Source organism: Artibeus jamaicensis, unplaced genomic scaffold (assembly GCF_021234435.1).
Source record: "Artibeus jamaicensis isolate MK-2021 breed Jamaican fruit bat unplaced genomic scaffold, CSHL_Jam_final scaffold_1964, whole genome shotgun sequence".
Lineage (NCBI taxonomy): Eukaryota > Metazoa > Chordata > Mammalia > Chiroptera > Phyllostomidae > Artibeus > Artibeus jamaicensis.
In genome coordinates, this window is record NW_026522030.1 from 19,769,233 (window position 1) to 19,786,006 (window position 16,774).

Genomic DNA, 16,774 nt, shown 5'->3' on the forward strand with positions numbered 1-16,774 from the left:
TAGGGACGGAGCAGGGATTTGATTCTGGGCAGTCAACTTAGGGTTGATGTTCTTAACCCATGACATCTGACTGCCCTTGAAAATGCAGAGAAAGGAAAGTCCTGCCTATACTTAAAAAGACACGCCTACCCAAGGTCCCCTTGCATCCTCTCCCTCTCCCTGTGTTTTTGCCGAACAACTGATGTTTGATGCATGACCGTGGCTTAGGAAATTATTACCACTGTTGCCAGAGAGATGAGTTTGCCTTTCAGGCTCAGAGGAGGCAGGCCAGCTGGCAGGTGGAGGTGGGAGGGGGTGCTGCGTATCAGTCCTGGCCTCGTGAGTGCGAGTGGATGGAAACGTTACCGCATGCACCTCTCTCTCAGAGCTCTTCAGCCCTGGGAGGGAATTCTGTTAGGCTGTGGTGGCCCTGGTGGGTCAGCCATATCGGTCTGGAGAAAATCTGGAAAGTGAGTCAGAATAGGAGAGTTTGCAGCATAAAATACGGTAAGGCAAACTAGAACTTTCTGTGAAATTTGTTTGGAAGAGAAGTAGCTCACCTTGTGGTTTACATATTGGGTTGTATTTGAAGCTATAAACAACCACTGTGAAACGATTTTATTATATTGATTATGATCTAAAAATTATGTCACCGCGCAAAAGTACCTGAGTGACTAGGAAATAAAAAAAGTAGGTTTCAAATCTGGCTCTGCCACAAACATGACCCTGAGCTTGTTTCCCTTTTCTACAGAGGTATGAGAATAGATATGTCTGCAGTTCTTTGTAGCTCAAACACCTTGACCTCATTCCCCGTGGGACAGCTGAGTTCCCCAGAGCCATACCTTTCCACAGCCCTCCCCTGCATAAGACTTGAGCACCAGAAGCCAAATGGCTCACCCTTCCCTGGGTGTGGCCCCCTTGGGACCGCACGTGGCCAGCATTCTCATGTACTGGGGTGCTGCCTTCCCCATAATGTAGGCTCCCCTGACCCTGGGTGGTATGGTGTGGCCAGATGATTGTGTGTTTGGGGGATTCCCTGCAGGCTCAGAAATTTCTAGTAGCCTGCCTTGCCAGTGAGGAACCAGTGCCCTCTGCAGTGAGGACCAGCGTCACTACATCCCCAGAGGCGGGGCAGTGAAGACTCCTACCTTCACGTTCTCTTTGATAGGTTTCGACAGGCGCACATGTGCAGGGCAGCAGCGGGGCAGGGTCCACGCACTTGGTTGTGGGCTGGGGGTCCCAGTGACGTGGTTTTCTCCACTGGATTCCTCTGGCCCCGCTACGGGGCAGCAGTTTGCACCCTGCCGCTTGCTGGCATGCCTGACCTGCCTTGCATGGTGTCTCATGTTCGCTTACAGTGTAACCAGATCCACCACGGCCTTCGCTCTGGCATTGTCGTCCTTGGCAATGGGAAAGGCATCATCCGGAACAATCAAATCTTTTCAAACAAGGAGGCCGGCATATACATTTTGTACCACGGAAACCCCATCGTGAGGTATGCATCGCCCTACCCAGACCGTCCTCTCGCCCTTGGTCCCGTCTTTCCTCTCTCATCTCTGTCTCCCTGCCCCGTCTTTCCTCCATTTGAGAACAGTTGTGTTTGCTAAAACAGCCGTACAGACATAAGCAGAGAAGAGACTGCGCCCGTAATCCCACAGTCACACAACGACTGTTGCATTTCTGTGTTCCCTTCCAGTCAACCATGTGGTATCCTAGTCAGCAAGTATTACTGAGCACTTCTGATAATGACGACAAAGGTGAAACGAGAGATTGGGGCAGACTCTGCTCCCTAGGGGCGTACTCTGGTCTGGAAGACATACGTGCCCAGAAGAGAGTCCCACTGCGGTCAGTTCTGGCGGCCCCTGGGATGCTGTATTGGGATCCGGGGGCTGCATCTGGCCCCTGCATGAAAGCAGGCTGAGGTCCGTCCGTGCTGGGAGCTGTAGGTGGGAGGGGCAGTGGCACTGCTGGGACCAGTGCTCTGCCGTCCCCGCAGTCGTGCGGGGCAGACTGTGACAAGCACCATCCGAGCCGTATTGAGAGAGGCAGGGCTGTAACCACCTGGCTGTGCATGGCTGGTATACATGTGTGGCACAGCTCTCAGAGGGGAGCTGTGGGGAGGCCTTTGAAAGGCGGCATTGGAGTTGGACTTTGAGTACTGGCAGAACCCGAACTGTCATGGGGATGGGGGTGGACATTCCTAGTAAAGGAACAACTGGGCAAAGGCAGCAGAGCAGGGCACAGCAGTTTCAGGGGGGAGCACACAGCCACTGTGGCTTGAGAGGAGGTCTCACACCAGGTGTTGCCCTGGTGTAAAATATTTTAAATCGGGCCCTGGCTGGTGTGACTCAGTGGGTTGAGTGACAGACTATAAACTGGAAGGTTGCCAGTTCAATCCCTGGTCAGGGCACGTGCCAGGGTTGTGGCCAGGTCACAAGAGGCAACTGATTGATGTTTCTCTCCTCATCTTTCTCCCTCCCTTCCCTTCTCTCTATAAATAAATAAATAAATAATTTAAGAGGTTTAAAAAATATTTTAAATTGGGATTGTCCCAGAAAATCTTGGTTGCTGTGGGCACTGCGGCCTGATCTTTTGTATCCCTGTGGCAGTCCATCTCTGCCATGCAGTGTGGCAGGAACAGATGATGGGACACAAGCCCTGGGCCAGGTGAGGAACAGGAAGACCTTGTCATTGCAGACCCCGCTGGGGAGGGCAGAGTTTTCTCTCCGAACAACGGAGACTCACTGAAGGGTCTGAGCAGGGCTCACCCAGTTACGTCTGCGCTTTAGGAAGGTAACCGACGTTAACGTGCAGCAAGTACATGCGGAGGGTTTTTCCCGTGCATTATTTATTCCACACGTACTTTTCCATGTTGTTGCACAGCCTTTATGTTTAATCACCCTGGAAAGTTTCGGATCACTCCATTGTTTTGATGTCCCATAATTTTTGAACCAGTCCTGCGAGGCGTTACTGTTACAGGCTGCTTTCTGAAATCTGCAGTCAGAACGCTCCTCCGTCTTGTGCGTGGTTGCCTTCAGAGTATGTGTTTGTATATATGCATGCTGTTTACATAATGCATACTTAGGTGTTTACTCTGTGTAAGGGTCAGTGATATAAAACGTATGGGAAAGCAGTCTGTTCCGTGCAGTTTACCACGTCACGCTGGCGACAGACACACACACACAGAACCAGGAGGGAAGACTCACCAAAACAAGTGCGTTAGTAGGTCTTCATCAGGTGCCAGAGGAGCCCAGCCCCGACTTCAGCTTCACGGGTCAGGGAGAGGGACATGGGGAGCTGACATTTGAGTTGTGCCCGAAGGATACAGGGGACTTCCTGGCCACGGAAAAGTACCGTGGGCCCAGAGGCAGTGAGGTTGTCTTGGGAAAATGGTGAAAAAGAGGAAGTGGTGTGTCCCAGCATGAGATGCCTCGGGGGACTGTGTAGATCCACCTGCAACGGGGGCTGATGCTCAAGCACACGGAGGACCTTGAATGCCCCGTGTGGTGGGTATCGCCAAAAAGTTCGTTTGTTGTTGTTTTTTTTGTACTATGACTCTAGTAAAGCTTAGTTGTCTTTAAATTCATTTGAAACAAAATTTTGTTAGCTTGTGTGTGACAGCTGTCATATCAGTGTGCATTTAAAAAAAGTTATCAAAGTTGGTGAATTTTTGTGTAGCCATTTTAATAATAAAGATGGAAGAAAATGTGCAACATTTTCAGTATATTATGCTTTATTATTTCAAGAAAGGTAAAATGCAACTGAAATGCAAAAAAAGATTGGTGGGTGCAGTGACAAAGAAGGTGCTGTGACTGATTGAACATGTCAAGTGTTTTGCAACGTTTCGTGCTGGAGATTTATCGCTGGATGATGCTCATGGTCAGGTAGACAAGCTGAAGTGGTAACGATCATACCGAGACATTAATTGAGAACAATCAACATTTTACCATGTGGGAGATAGATGACATACTCAAAATATCCAAATCAAGTGCTGAAAATCATCTGCACCAGCTTGGCTATGTTAATCACTTTAAAGTTTGGGTTCCACATAAATTGAGCAAAGAAACCCTTCTTGACCATATTTCTACATGCAATTCTCTACTTCAACAGAATGAAAACATTCCAGTTTTAAAGCAAATTGTGACGGGCAATGAAAAGATCATGGGGCAAGCGAAGTGAACCATCACCAAACATACCAAAGGCCCGTCTTCCTCCAAAGAAAGTGATGTTGTTGCTGGAAGGGAGTCCTCTGGTTATGAGCTCCTTCCAGAATGCCATACAATTAATTCCAACAAGTACTGCTCCCAATCAGACCAACTGAAAGCAGCTGTCGTTGAAAAGCATCTGGAATTAGTCAACAGAAAACACACAACCTTCCCTCAGGACAACGTAAGACCACGTGACCAGACAAAAACTGTTACACTTGGCTGGGAAGTTCTGATCCATCCGCTGTATTCACCAGCCATTGCGCATTTGGATTTCTATTTATTTTGGTCTTTATAAAACTCTGTTAATGGAAAAAATTTCAATTCCCTGGAAGACTGCAAAAGACACCTAGAACAGTTCTTTGTTCAAAAAGATAAAAAGTTGTGGGAAAGTGAAATTATGAAGTTGCCTGAAAGATGGCAGAAGGTAGTGGAATAAAATAGTGAATACAATGTTTAATAAAGTTATTGGTAAAAATGGGAGAAAATGTGTCTTATATTTTTACTTTAAAACTGAACGAACTTTTTGGCCAACCCCATAAAATAATGGCCCTCCGTGACCTGAGCCTTTGAACCTTACATGGCAAAAGAGACTTTGCAGATGTGATCAAGAGAAAGACCTCATCTTTAAATTGGGGTGGGGGATTATCCTGGGTTATCCAGGTGGGCCCAGTGCAATCACGAGGCTCCTTGGAAGAGGGAGGCAGGAGGGTCACAGTCGGAGAACAGGAAATGTGACAACAGACGCGGAGGTGGGAGTGATGAGGTCACGGGGCAGCAAAGGTGAGCAGCCCCTAGATGCTGGGAAGACACAAACAGATTCCCCGTAGAGCCTCCCGCAGGAACACGGGGCTGCCAGCGCTCTCCCCGCCCTTACCTGGGCGCCTGTTTCTGAGGAACTCGTTCTGGAGGCCTTGACAGGGCAGCAAGTCTCAGAGACACAGGCGTGTGCTTCCCTCTGCCTGGTTTTTGTGGCTCTCGCAGCTCATGGGGCTTCACATCCACCTGGTCTGATATTCGGGAAAGTCCCCTTTACAACTTCTGGTTTTCTTCTCTTAAAGCCTGTTGTTATTTTATGTTGGCGTTCAGTGAGTGTGTGATTACATTCACAGAAAATGAAGAGCAGCTGTTGGACATGAGCAGGAGGTTGTGGGCTCAGTTCAGGCTGCGAGTCCATGTCGGGTGCTGGACGCTCTCACTCCCAAACAAGCTCAGCATTGCATCCTCAGAATTCTCACGTGACCAAGACGTCACCTGGGAGCTGCGCGCCACGGTGGCATCCGTTTAAAATGCAGTTTGTGTGTGGGTGATGGTCAAGGGAGGCTGTAGAGGCCTGGATGTCCTTGTGCTTCTGTGGCGTAGCTGCAGGTTTCGTCTTCGGTTTGTGATAACTGAAGATGGCTGCGTGGCTGGCTGGCTTGTAGGGCTTCAGGAAGCGCTTTATCCTGCCATGAGCCGGAGCCACACGGGGAAGCCCATAAAAAGAGGCTTTGTCTTGTACTCTTGACATTGGTCTGGTCTCACCTGTCTCATTCTCCTTCCATTTTAGCGGAAATCACATTTTCAAGGGCCGTGCAGCTGGCATAGCCGTGAACGAGAATGGCAAAGGCCTCATCACAGGTAGGGTCGGGACGCTGGCACCTCGCCAGTCACGTAGCGGGCTTTGCCCTCACTGACCCCCAGCAGTTCTTCACCTGGGCAGACTAGCTTCTGGCTGAATAGTGGCTGGCACTCAGGATGCTGACCCCATGCACTGGCCATGCAGATCACTCGCCTGGCAGGGAAGGAGTGTCTGGTCTTCACCATACCCGATGCTCAGGGGGTCTCACTGGGTGGCTACGTGATACTGTCAGGAACACCTATGTCACAGAGAATGTCTGAATCCCTCCTCTTGGCTTTTGTACAGGCTTCTGCCTGCTCTCGAAGCCCATGCCCGCGTTCCCTCTGCTTGGCCAGCTCCTTCTCATCCTTTAGGTCTCAGCCCGAGTGTCACTTCCTCAGGGAAGCCTCCCCTGACTTCCCTTTATACACACAGATACTCACTGTACCCAGGAGGCCTGCTTTCCAGGAGATTTACTTCATTTCTTAGTGATCCATTCAGTGTTAGTCTCCTTGGCTATAAGGCGGTAAATTCTATAAGGTAGGGATCAAGTCTGCCTGGGACATCGGTGTAGCCTCAGCACAGAGCACAGCCCTCCCTGGGACAGAAAAGAGACTCAGAGAACATTGGCCCAGTGAATCCCACTCACCGAACCCAGCCCTCCTTCATTCATCAGATATTTACTGAGCACACGCTGTAAGCCGGAGCTGGGGACACAGCAGTGAACAAAGCAGACACCATCCCCGTCTCAGGAGCTGAGGTTTCAGGAAGGGGAAGCAAATAAATAAAAACATACATATACAATCCAGAAAAGTCTCATCTGAGCATGAAAAGTGCTCCCTGGATAGTTAGAATGAGGGGGCAGAGGGACCTGGTGGGTATGTAAGTTCGGGTGGTCAGGGCAGGCCTCTCTGAGAAGGCGGCGTGTCCGCCAGCCCGCGAATGCTGAGGAGGGGCCCAGGAAAAGAACTGGGGCTGCACGCAGGGCTGCCGGCAGGGACAGACGGGGTGGGCCTGAGCAGCAGGGTGATCACCAGAGTCTGGTGAGTGAGGGGTGGGGTCTGAGAAGGAGTCATAGAGGCAGGAAGGGGCCAGTCACCCAGGATCTCGTGAGCCATTGCCCTCCAGTCCCAGGAGGCTGCGAGTCTGCCCTGCCACACTGCGGGGGGCAGATGAACCCAGGACCACCCTTCTGACTGGCAGTCCACTCCTGGAGAGGCGGAGAGGAAGGCTGTGGTCGTCCAGAGCTGCGGCTGAGAAGGACTAGCTAGTGCCTCCCCAGGCTTGTGGGGGACTGGCTGGGTTCAACCTCGCCCTTCTGGAAACAGCCCCTCTACCCCAGGAAAAGATATCCACTCTCTGGCCTGGCCCAGGGGCTCTAATGCCCATTTATTCTTAGTCACCAGTCCCCAAGGCCACTGGGTACGGTGGGTACTGGGATATCAGAGATCACAGGACAGTCACAAACCTTGCCCTTGGGGAGAGAGCTCAAACAAGGCCCTGAAATGCCAAACGAGGTTCGGGGTGCTGACCGCTGATAGGGACAGGCCTGGGCATCCCAGTCCAGACGGTCCCTTCCTCTCAGCTGCCCAAGCCCTCACGGCCAGCCCTTGGGTCCTGACCCTCTTTTGTTGCCTCTCTCCATAGAAAACGTCATTCGTGAGAATCAGTGGGGAGGTGTGGACATCCGCCGAGGAGGGGTCCCCGTCCTCAGGAGCAACCTCATCTGCTTTGGCTATTCCGATGGTGTGGTCGTGGGAGACGAAGGCAGAGGGCTGATAGAAGGGAACACCATCTATGGTGGGGAGCGCGTCCGGGGGCGGGGGGTGGGGTTCGCCCGGCCCGGGAGGCAGGAAGCCCAGGTCCCACCTTTGTGTGTCCTGAAAAAGCCGTAGCCTTTCCCTGGGCCTCAGAGGCCTCATCTGAATAACGGCACCAATCTCAGGTCACAGTCACGCAGCCCTGTCAGAACTCAAGAGCCTCTCGTAATCGCCGTGTGGTCAGATTGACTCTGTGGGGTCGGCATGGCAGAGGCTCTGTCCCCGTTTAGAACAGCGAAAGGCAGGACTCAGGTGTTGGGCAAGGACAGCGTCCCCTAGGCTCTGACACACGGGCATCTCACGTCTCTTATCCTTTCTTTTGACCCAGAGAACTGAAAATAATACAGGAGAAATAGGATAATCAGAGAAAGAAAACTCACCCACTCCGTGACTTTGGGTAAAGCCTTCACCTTTCTGGAGTGTATATTTGATGATGGATGATGATGATAGCAGCTAATGTGTATTCAAGCCCAGCTCTGCCGGGCCCTGTATATGCATTACTGCATTTAATCCTCGTGACTGCCTTTGGAGATGAATACAGAAATTAACTCTATTTTAAAGATGAGGAAACTGAGGCACAGAGAGGTTCCATTAACTCCTCAAGGTCACACAGCTAGGAAGGGGTAGGACTGGGATTCCGATCAAGGCTGCCTGTATCTTGGTGGAGGGCTGGGCTGGACGCCCTCGGAGGCCCCTTTGGCACTGTCACTACAGGCTTGTGTGCTTCTGACCTGGAAGTGTGGCCTTGACCTTTCTCAGAGCCCTTTCACTCCCTCGGGAACGATCCTAGTTGAAGGACTGTCCGGATTGTTTTCCCTCTTGTATGAAGGAGGAGCCTGCAGCCAGAGCCATGAAGTGACGTGTCCAAGCCCTGAGCGAACCAGGGACTTTGCCTCCCAGGCCGGTGCCTCTTTTGCCTCCCCTCTGGGGGAGATACTGCGGCCGCCTCACCCTTTGCTCAGTGTTGGTGACCAGCTCCTTCCACTGTCCCAGCTAACAAGGGCTGCGGTGTGTGGATGATGTCGTCCAGCCTGCCGCACGTCACCAGCAACCACATCAGCTACAATGGCCTGTACGGGGTGGCAGTGTTCAGCCAGAAGGATGGCTCCGGGGAGCTGCCTGGAGGCCACGGGGCCCAGGAGAACTTCAGCGAGGATGGGGACGCCATCCTCTGGGAGACAGAGCTGGAGAAGGACGACGACCCGCTGCGCCAGCCCATCTCCATCGCTCTCGTCGAGTCCAACAGCATCAACCACAACGGAGGTGAGCGTCCCCTCACCCTCAGGGCCCGCTCCAGAGCCTCCATGCTCGCACTGCCGAAATGGCCCTTCATGGACTGGCCCCCCCAGCCCTCCAGCTTTGCTGGCCACTTACGCGATACCCCAGGCCCCTGGACTTCGTGTTCCCTGAACTTGAATCCATTCTTTCTTGTGCCCCAGCCCACAGCTCGCTCGTGCTGTTTCTCTTGCTTGGCACTCCCCCCTTGTCCCATCCACACAGCCTGAACAACCCGACCCTCAGAGCCCCCTGTGAATGCACCCCACATCCTTTCCGCCCCCCGCCCCCAGTGGCACTTGTTAGGGGACCCGGGACTGTGTCTGTTTCTGTGGCTGTTTCGTCAGCGGATAAGCTCTGAACCTGTGGCAAGACCTGAGTCCCACTCCTGCCGGTGCCCCTGCCCCAGCAGTGCCAAGTCCGCACCTGGAAGACACATTTCTAACCAATTCTGAGACACGGTTTTCACGATTTAACATCTTTGATGAGATGCATCTCGCAGTTGATGGCATAGTGTGGTTTAACTGGCAGTGATTTTTCTTAGATGTACAGAAAATAAGAGAGTGTTTTAAATCTGCATTATCTTACCTTTGACCAAAAAAGGATAGTGGTATTTGATGTTCATTGAATTGGCCCGGGGGGCGCGGGGGGAGCAGAGACTTACAGTGGAGTTCATGTAGCTCTGGGACTGCCACACTGCGCTGATGATCGGAATTGCTGCTGGGGGCTCATGGGGGAGGGCTTGTTAAGAAGAGGTTACCAGGCCTGGGAAGCTCATTCCTCTGGCATTGCCAGAGGGTGGGCAGAGCCGTAGCCAGAGGCCCCAGCCCACTCACCTGGAAAATGAATTCTGTCCCTTCCCAGTTCAGGGTCTCCTCTTGTGGCCATCTGTCCAGTAGGACAGGCAAAGCTGCATCAATTCATAAACACTTCATTGATATCAAGTAACAGGCAGGTACCACTGAGAGATTTGAACTCGCAGGCTTGCAGCTCGTTCTGCTCCCACGCGACCCCCTCGTCATCCCCCCACACTCTCCTCCCCGCGCCACCCCAGTGCCTCTGGCCCTCGTGGGTGGATGTCACCACGGGGGAGTCCTCCTCACCCCGGGCCCGCCTGCCGTGCATCTCTCCCGACCACATCAGCAGCTCTGAGCCTCCCACAGACACACAGCAGCTCTAAGCGTACACAACCCTAAACAGCACTTCCTTCCCAAAATGTGTCACACGTTTTAGACACACATTACTTAGTTTAGTCAATTTTTCTACTCAAAAGGGAGATTACAGAATCTCCCTTTTAACAAAATTTTTCCAAACCGTAGGGAGGCAGATTCCAGGTCAGTATGGGAAGGAAAACGAAACCAAACGACTTCCCAGCTGGTCTGTCTGGCGTTGGAAAGGGCAGTGGGTGACGAGTGCCCGCCCGTCACAGGAGGCACACGTGGCGGGAGGGCGGTGACGTGGTAGGAGGCACTCAGCTCCGGGGACAGCTGAGCCTCAGGCCTCTTGCATCACGTTCCCCTGGCTGTGTTTAACGAGGACTCTGTTGGGAAGGAACAGGATCGTCTTGATGTTCCCAGGTTCCCCTCTGCTGTGCGTTTCATCCGGCCTGGAAGCTGCACCTCCCAAGGGCTGGTTCTGTGTGTTGCTGCCTCTTCTTCCCCAGCGCTCTCCTGGGGCACAGTTCCAGGGAGGCTTTTCTTGCCTGCTGTTGTCAGGGCTGACCCTGGGACCACCCTGTGCTTTCTCTGCCCCCACCCTCCCACCCCCCCAACCTGCAGCCTCCGGACTCTACGTGCAGAGCAATGAGGCGTTGCACGTCATCACCAACGTGATCCATGCTAACGGGGACAGAGGCATCACTGTGGCCCAGAGCAGCCAGCTTACCCGTGTGGCTAACAACAGCATCTCCTGCAACCGCCAGAGTGGGGTCAAGGTTGAGGCCCAGTGCAAGGTGGAGCTCCGGGGCAATGGTATCTATGACAACAGAGGCCATGGCATCATCACCAAGGGTGACAGCACCATCGTCATTGAAAATGATATCATTGGCAACCGGGGCAGCGGGCTGCAGCTGCTGCCCAGGTCCGACACTAAGGTGCGTGTGTGTGCGTGTGTGTGCTGTGTTGTGGGTGCCAAGGCAGGGCACAGCCCTGGGAGGGCTTGCATGCCCTCTCTGCCGAGAAGCAGCCACCCTTGGGAGGAACATCACTCCTCCTGCCATAAATCAGCCTGGAAGGCAAAGGTGGGACTTCAAACAGGAGGGGACATACAGACTGGGCCCTGAAGAATAAAAAAAATTATCAGCAGGAAAGCAGGGTGGGGCTGTATCTGGGGGATCTTTGTGGTCTCCAGGTCAAGGTCAGGGCTATTCTAGCTCCCTTCTGCTAACAATAACCTCACACAGGACCTGGTATGCAATAGGTACTTAATGAAGACAGAAGTCTTGCCTCAGGGCCTTTGCACACACTAGTCCCTATATACCCAGGACACCCTTCTTCCTCTTTTCCTATCAGTCCTATGCCTTGGCTGGCACTTTCTTCAGGAAGCCCTCCCTGCACCCCCAGGCTGTTGAGGCACCCCTTTCCTGTACTCTCGGGTGCTTATGCCTCACAGAATGCTGCCCACCATGGTTTGTAAATGTCCCTTTACCTCTTGTGTCCCTAATGGGACAGTGAGCTCTGAGCTCCCTTTTTGTGGAAAATGCTGTGTTGGGTGCTAGGCTTTCAACCTTGAACCAAATTGATGCAGTCTCCACCCCTGTGAAATTGTGATCCCACAGCCTCTTTTCAGCTCTGCGGCTTCATGATTAATGACTTAGGCAAAGAGTAAAGAATTCCTTGGCTTTGCATCTGAGCACCGTGGGAGCAGGGAAAGGCAGAGAGCATGCTGTCCCTCAGTTGGGTCACAGTGGTCCTGGCCTGGGGCACCACCTCCCTCTCTGCCAGACCTTTGCACATTCTTGCTCTACACCTTATAAACTTCTACAGCTTACTCATCACCTCCTCCTGGAAGCCTTCTCTGGTTTCCCACTCCCCCCAGCTGGTCTGGATATCCCTTCCCTGAGCTCCCATGGCTCACTGCTCCCCGACCTAGCATGCTCTTACCCCTGTTTTATAACCCGTGATTCACTTATCTGGCTCCCCACCAGTCTGGGAGTCCCTGAAGTATGACAAACCCTGGCTGACTCTTCCAGGTAATAAAAAACCGGATCCATTCGTTTCGGGCTTATGGCATCGCAGTGCGGGGCCGCACCAAGGCTCTGGTACAGGAGAACATCATCTTCCAGGGCAAGACCAACAAGACCATCTTTCAGCAGGTCTCAAACAACCGAGAATGCGTCATGCAGAACAACAAGTTCTTGGTCTTCAAGAAAAAGTAAGTGCCTCAACCAATTTTCTAGAACCACAGTGAGGTCACTGAGGGAGCGAGGCCCCGTGGCCACAGCTGCCCTTGCTCCCTGCAGTCCTGCCAGCTTTTGGCTCGGGTCAGTAAAGGTCTATGCGTGGGCTTTGTGTCAGGCCTGGGCTTCAGACCTGCGCCTGACACCCTGGGAGGAAACAAGCTTTAAGAGCAAGGGGTATGTGGTTTCAAATCTTAGCTCTGCCAGCTACTGGCTGTGTGACCTATGGCAAGTTACTCAACACCTCTGAACCTTAGTAAGATCCAGTGAATAGCTGCTTTGTAGCACCAATTTAAGGTAAAATAAGATCAGGTGACCTAGCAGAGTATCTGAGGTATTACAAAAACTGTTCATCGCTGCTGCCGCTGTCATCACTCTTTTTAGAACCTCTGCCTCGGTGTACCACCTCTGCTTCACACTCATCTGCCCTACACCTGTCCTTCCCTGTTCCCCATCTCAGGGACATCACCACCCACCCTGTTCTGGCAGCAAAGCCTTGGCTGCCTCCTTTTCCCTAACATCAAACATCAGTCAGGTACCAGATCCTCTCGATTCTAAAATGTCCTTGTCCCTGGCACCTCCTCTTCCCAACTGCTACCATCCTTGTTCAGGTCTCGGCACCTCTCACCCTGACCCGCGGCCCCTATTACCAATACAGCTGTTCCTGTTGTTAGCAGACGGACTCTGTTCTGATTGGTTGGTGCTTTGCTCTACTGGTTATAAAAATGATTATTACTGTTATTGCTGCTGGTATCGCTTCTGCACTGTTAATAGCCTTGTCCTGTGGTAGCAGCCTCCTGCCCGGTCCCCCTGCCCTTAGCTTCCCCACTGCAGCCTCCCCTCCTGCAGGCTGTTCCCCTTCAGGCTGCCCTGTGCAGCCTGCCAAAGGGGTCTTGCTCCGTCAGCTGTGGTCATGTCATGTCCATGGTCATGTCATGTCTATGGTCAGAAGCCTTTGCTGGATCTCCTGTTCCTATAGTAATGATCTCTATTTTCATTATACACACTCTCAGTAAAACTATTTTTGGAGAAAACCTCCTCATATATGTATGTTTATATATTCATAACTTATATAAAATAAACAAACAGAAATTCTAATATTTCTCGAATGTCCTAGCGGATCATACTGTGGACTCCCTGGGCACTGCTCCTTCTTTCCCCTCGCAGACCCCGGCTCAGGCCGCTCTGCCTGGCGCTGTCTGCTGTGCACCTGCGGGTCCCGATCTTCCTTCCCAGCCCCCCTTTCATCACTCCTTTTCGGGAGCTCTCTCTGCTGCCAGACTCCAGGGCATGCAGTTCTTCGAACACACCCCCCAGGCTTTTTACCCTGCCGTGGTTGCCAGCCTCTGACACTGTCCACACCTTTACAGTCCTACTCACTGCAGTGTGGTCCACACGAACATGTGCAGGAGACTTTGTTGCTGATCTAGCAGTTTAGGGTTTGTTGTGTATGAGAGGTGGTTCCTTGTAACTCAAACGACGGAAAGCCCTGAGCAGAGTTTCGCTGCTGTTTGATTTCCCCCAGCCCTTCCTAATCTCCACTAGATCTTCAGGGAGTAGAAACCCAGCTTCTGTCCCCTATAGATTTGCATTTTCCAGAGTGTCATATAAAAAAAACCCATACAGAATGTAGTCTTCTGAGTCTGGCTTCTTTCACTCAGAGGATGCCCCGAGGCTCGCCCGTGGTGTCCCATCGGTTGTTCCTTCCTTTTGTCGCCGGGTGGTGTCCGTTGTACGGGCGCACCACACACCGCGCACCCATTCATCAGCTGCAGTTTCTAGTTCGGGGTGATTGTACATAAGGATTTCCTACATTTTCATGGTCATACAGCTGGGGTGGAGAGAAGGGAAAAATGAGAGAGAAAAAGAAAGAAAGCCACTGAGCTTATCCAGATCCTTGTAAGGTGGGGGACTGAGGCTCCTGTGGTGGACTCGTCCAAGGTCACAGGCGGAGCTGAAGGCGTGGCTGGGACCACAGTGCAGGACTTCCGCCCCTTAGCTTCATGTGTCCCTGCTCCTCAGGTCATCACTAACTTGGGAGACAAAACCTACACCCAGATTTTGAAAAAGATTTTTAGTGATTTATTTTTAAATAAAGGGGAAGGGAGGGAAAAAGAGAGAGAGAAACATCAGTGTGAAAGAAACATCCATCGGCTGCCCCTTGTATATCCTCAACCTGGAACTTGGCCTGCAACCCAGGCATGTGCCCTGACCTGGAAATCAAATCTGCAACCCTTCACTTTGAGGGATGAGGCAAACCCACTGAGCCACACCAGCTGGGGCTCCGCCCAGATTTAAACACCTGGATCCCATGAGCTTGAACCAAAGGTGAAATGGTACGGGCATTCGGTGACTGCCGAACACTCTTAGAGCCCACTGATCATCATTTTGCATCTCCAGGTCTGACACGTGGCGGCTGGTGAACCCACCAGCACGCCCTCACCTTGAAAACTCCCTCCGGGGCTCCTCTGCGGCCCACAGTGGGCAGAAGGTGACAGCCATGGCGACCAGGATCACAGCCCGTGTGGAAGGTGGGTACCACAGCAACCGCAGCATCTTCTGTACCATCCTCTAAGGAAGGAAAGCCACAGGGCAGGGCGACTGGAGCATTGACTGGAGCGTCGTCCAAAGACTGGGAGTGGCAGCCACACACCTGCTCTCACGCTCAGGCCCTGACCTCGCGCTCCGCTGAGCTGAGAGGGGAGGCCTTCGGGGTGGAAGCAGCAGTGCCTGGGGGGCTCCACGTGCTCCTCGCCACACCCCCACGAAACAGGCCCCTGGGCCTCCTGGGGACTAAGAACAGGGCACTTCCAAAACCCTTCACCTGCACAACCCTCCGTAGGAAGGCACTTGAAAGTGTTTTCTAGGGAGAAAGAGGAACAGAAATTGGTGGGTTTCCAGTCTCGCAAGCTCTTGTAGAGATTATGAAAAATTGAGGAAACTCAGTACTGAAGCTTCGGTCAGGGTTTTCTGTTCACGTTACAGGGAACTGCGTTTTACACACACCAAATCCAGGCTCTTCTCAGGGAAGGAATTTACTTCCAAGAGGGAAGTAATTCCAGTGAGTTGGAAAGAGCTGCCCCAGAATTTACTGCTTTCCTAGGCCCCCTTCTCAGGACCACCCACCCCCACCCCGCCACCCCCAGCTGCCTGCAGAGGCTGGAGGAGTTGAGTTTGGTTTCCTCAAGGATATAGTTCTAGACATGGATCTGTGTGGGAGGAAGGGGCTTGGCTCTGGGAGCCCCTCTTAAAAGGCTGACCTAGAGATGACAAGGGACATGTCGAAAACCGGAGGGGCATGTGGAGAAGGCTTCTTCGCGTGGCTCAGGAGCCAGGCTGGGCGATGCGGGGACGCACACAACTGCATTCTACCTTCACGGAGCTCCCGGACCCAGGAGGATGTTCGCTCAGTGCCTGTCGCACAAGGAGGGTTCACGTCCCACAAGCACACCCACACCAGCTGCCGCTCCCGGGCAGCAGGCTGGTGGAGATGCAGGTGCTGAGCCCCTTGTCTGTGTCCATGCTCTGTCATGGGCAGCCACCTGCCTTTACTGACCCTCGTGGTGTCCACTCTGTGCCTTGGCTCACGCTCTTCGTCTTCCTGGCACGCCCTTCTCTGCACCTGCCCATGTCCAGGTTCTGCTCGTTCAAGTGCAGCTCAGACACTGCCACCTCCACGGGGCCCTTTCTCCTGCAGATGACAATGCTCTTCCCACTCTGAGCCACCCCTGCTGTCTCTGCCCCGTCAGGTACTAAGCACTTTCTGCCCTGGAGCCACCCAGGTTCGTACCTGTCGCACTCACCCACGTGGGGGCCCGTCTCACTGGCGGCGCCCCCAGTTCCCAAAGGGCTTTACTGTACCGTAGAGTGAGTGTATGTCCAAGGTTCCAGGCAGGCTCACACCCTGCCCTGGCTGCTCGGGGAGGGGCTTGGATGCAGGGCCCCTCTGCCTGAACAGTCCCCCTCCTACTCAGCCTTTAATGCAGGGCCTTCACCAGCCTGTTGGGGTTGCCATCCTGCACCTCACCGATGGCTTCCCAGCTGCTTCTGCTGGGCCCTGGGTGCTGCTCTCCCAGGCTGGGTGGGAGGGGGTTGCAGGGAGCCAGGAGCACTGGCTTCTTGAGGACTTTGGGCACAAGAATGCTGGCTTCTCCTGTCCCCACACTGCCCTTTGCACTTCTCTGGTGGCCCCAATGTGAGTTGCTGTACAAAAATGCTGCCTTTATTATAAGAAATGACTTTTTTGTGAACCAAGTGCTTATGAAAATCTCAGCAACTAAAATAAAGTTCTATATTTTAAAAGAGGCACTTTGGGGGACCTTCTTTGGTTGGATGTGTGCTGGAGTTCCCAGGTGCCTGCACGCAGGCCCTGCACCCCCCGCCTTGTGGGGGCCCCACAGCTTCCTCTGGGAGACGGAGTTCCTGGACCATCTTGTCGGTTCAGCTTGTTCCCGCCCCAATTCCAGGTTCCGAGGTCTGTCTCCTGGTGTGTCGGTCA

The 16,774-nt window shown here is 53.0% G+C and overlaps 1 protein-coding gene across 4 annotated transcripts in view; it reads left to right on the forward strand.

The window, feature by feature from the left end:
* Positions 1 to 16,568, forward strand: part of FBXO10 (F-box protein 10) — a 37,067-nt gene extending 20,499 nt beyond the window's left edge. For 2 of the 4 annotated variants that reach the window (XM_053656434.1, XM_053656435.1), the window contains 7 exons: positions 1,338 to 1,474; positions 5,734 to 5,804; positions 7,432 to 7,584; positions 8,598 to 8,867; positions 10,658 to 10,971; positions 12,070 to 12,251; positions 14,677 to 16,568. In XM_053656434.1, the coding sequence (XP_053512409.1) occupies positions 1,338 to 1,474; positions 5,734 to 5,804; positions 7,432 to 7,584; positions 8,598 to 8,867; positions 10,658 to 10,971; positions 12,070 to 12,251; positions 14,677 to 14,851 (1,302 nt within the window). In that variant the 3' untranslated portion in view covers positions 14,852 to 16,568. The remainder of the gene's footprint in view (positions 1 to 1,337; positions 1,475 to 5,733; positions 5,805 to 7,431; positions 7,585 to 8,597; positions 8,868 to 10,657; positions 10,972 to 12,069; positions 12,252 to 14,676) is intronic. The other 2 variants (XM_053656436.1, XM_053656437.1) reach the window with 2 other exon arrangements.
* Positions 16,569 to 16,774: the final 206 nt, after the last annotated feature.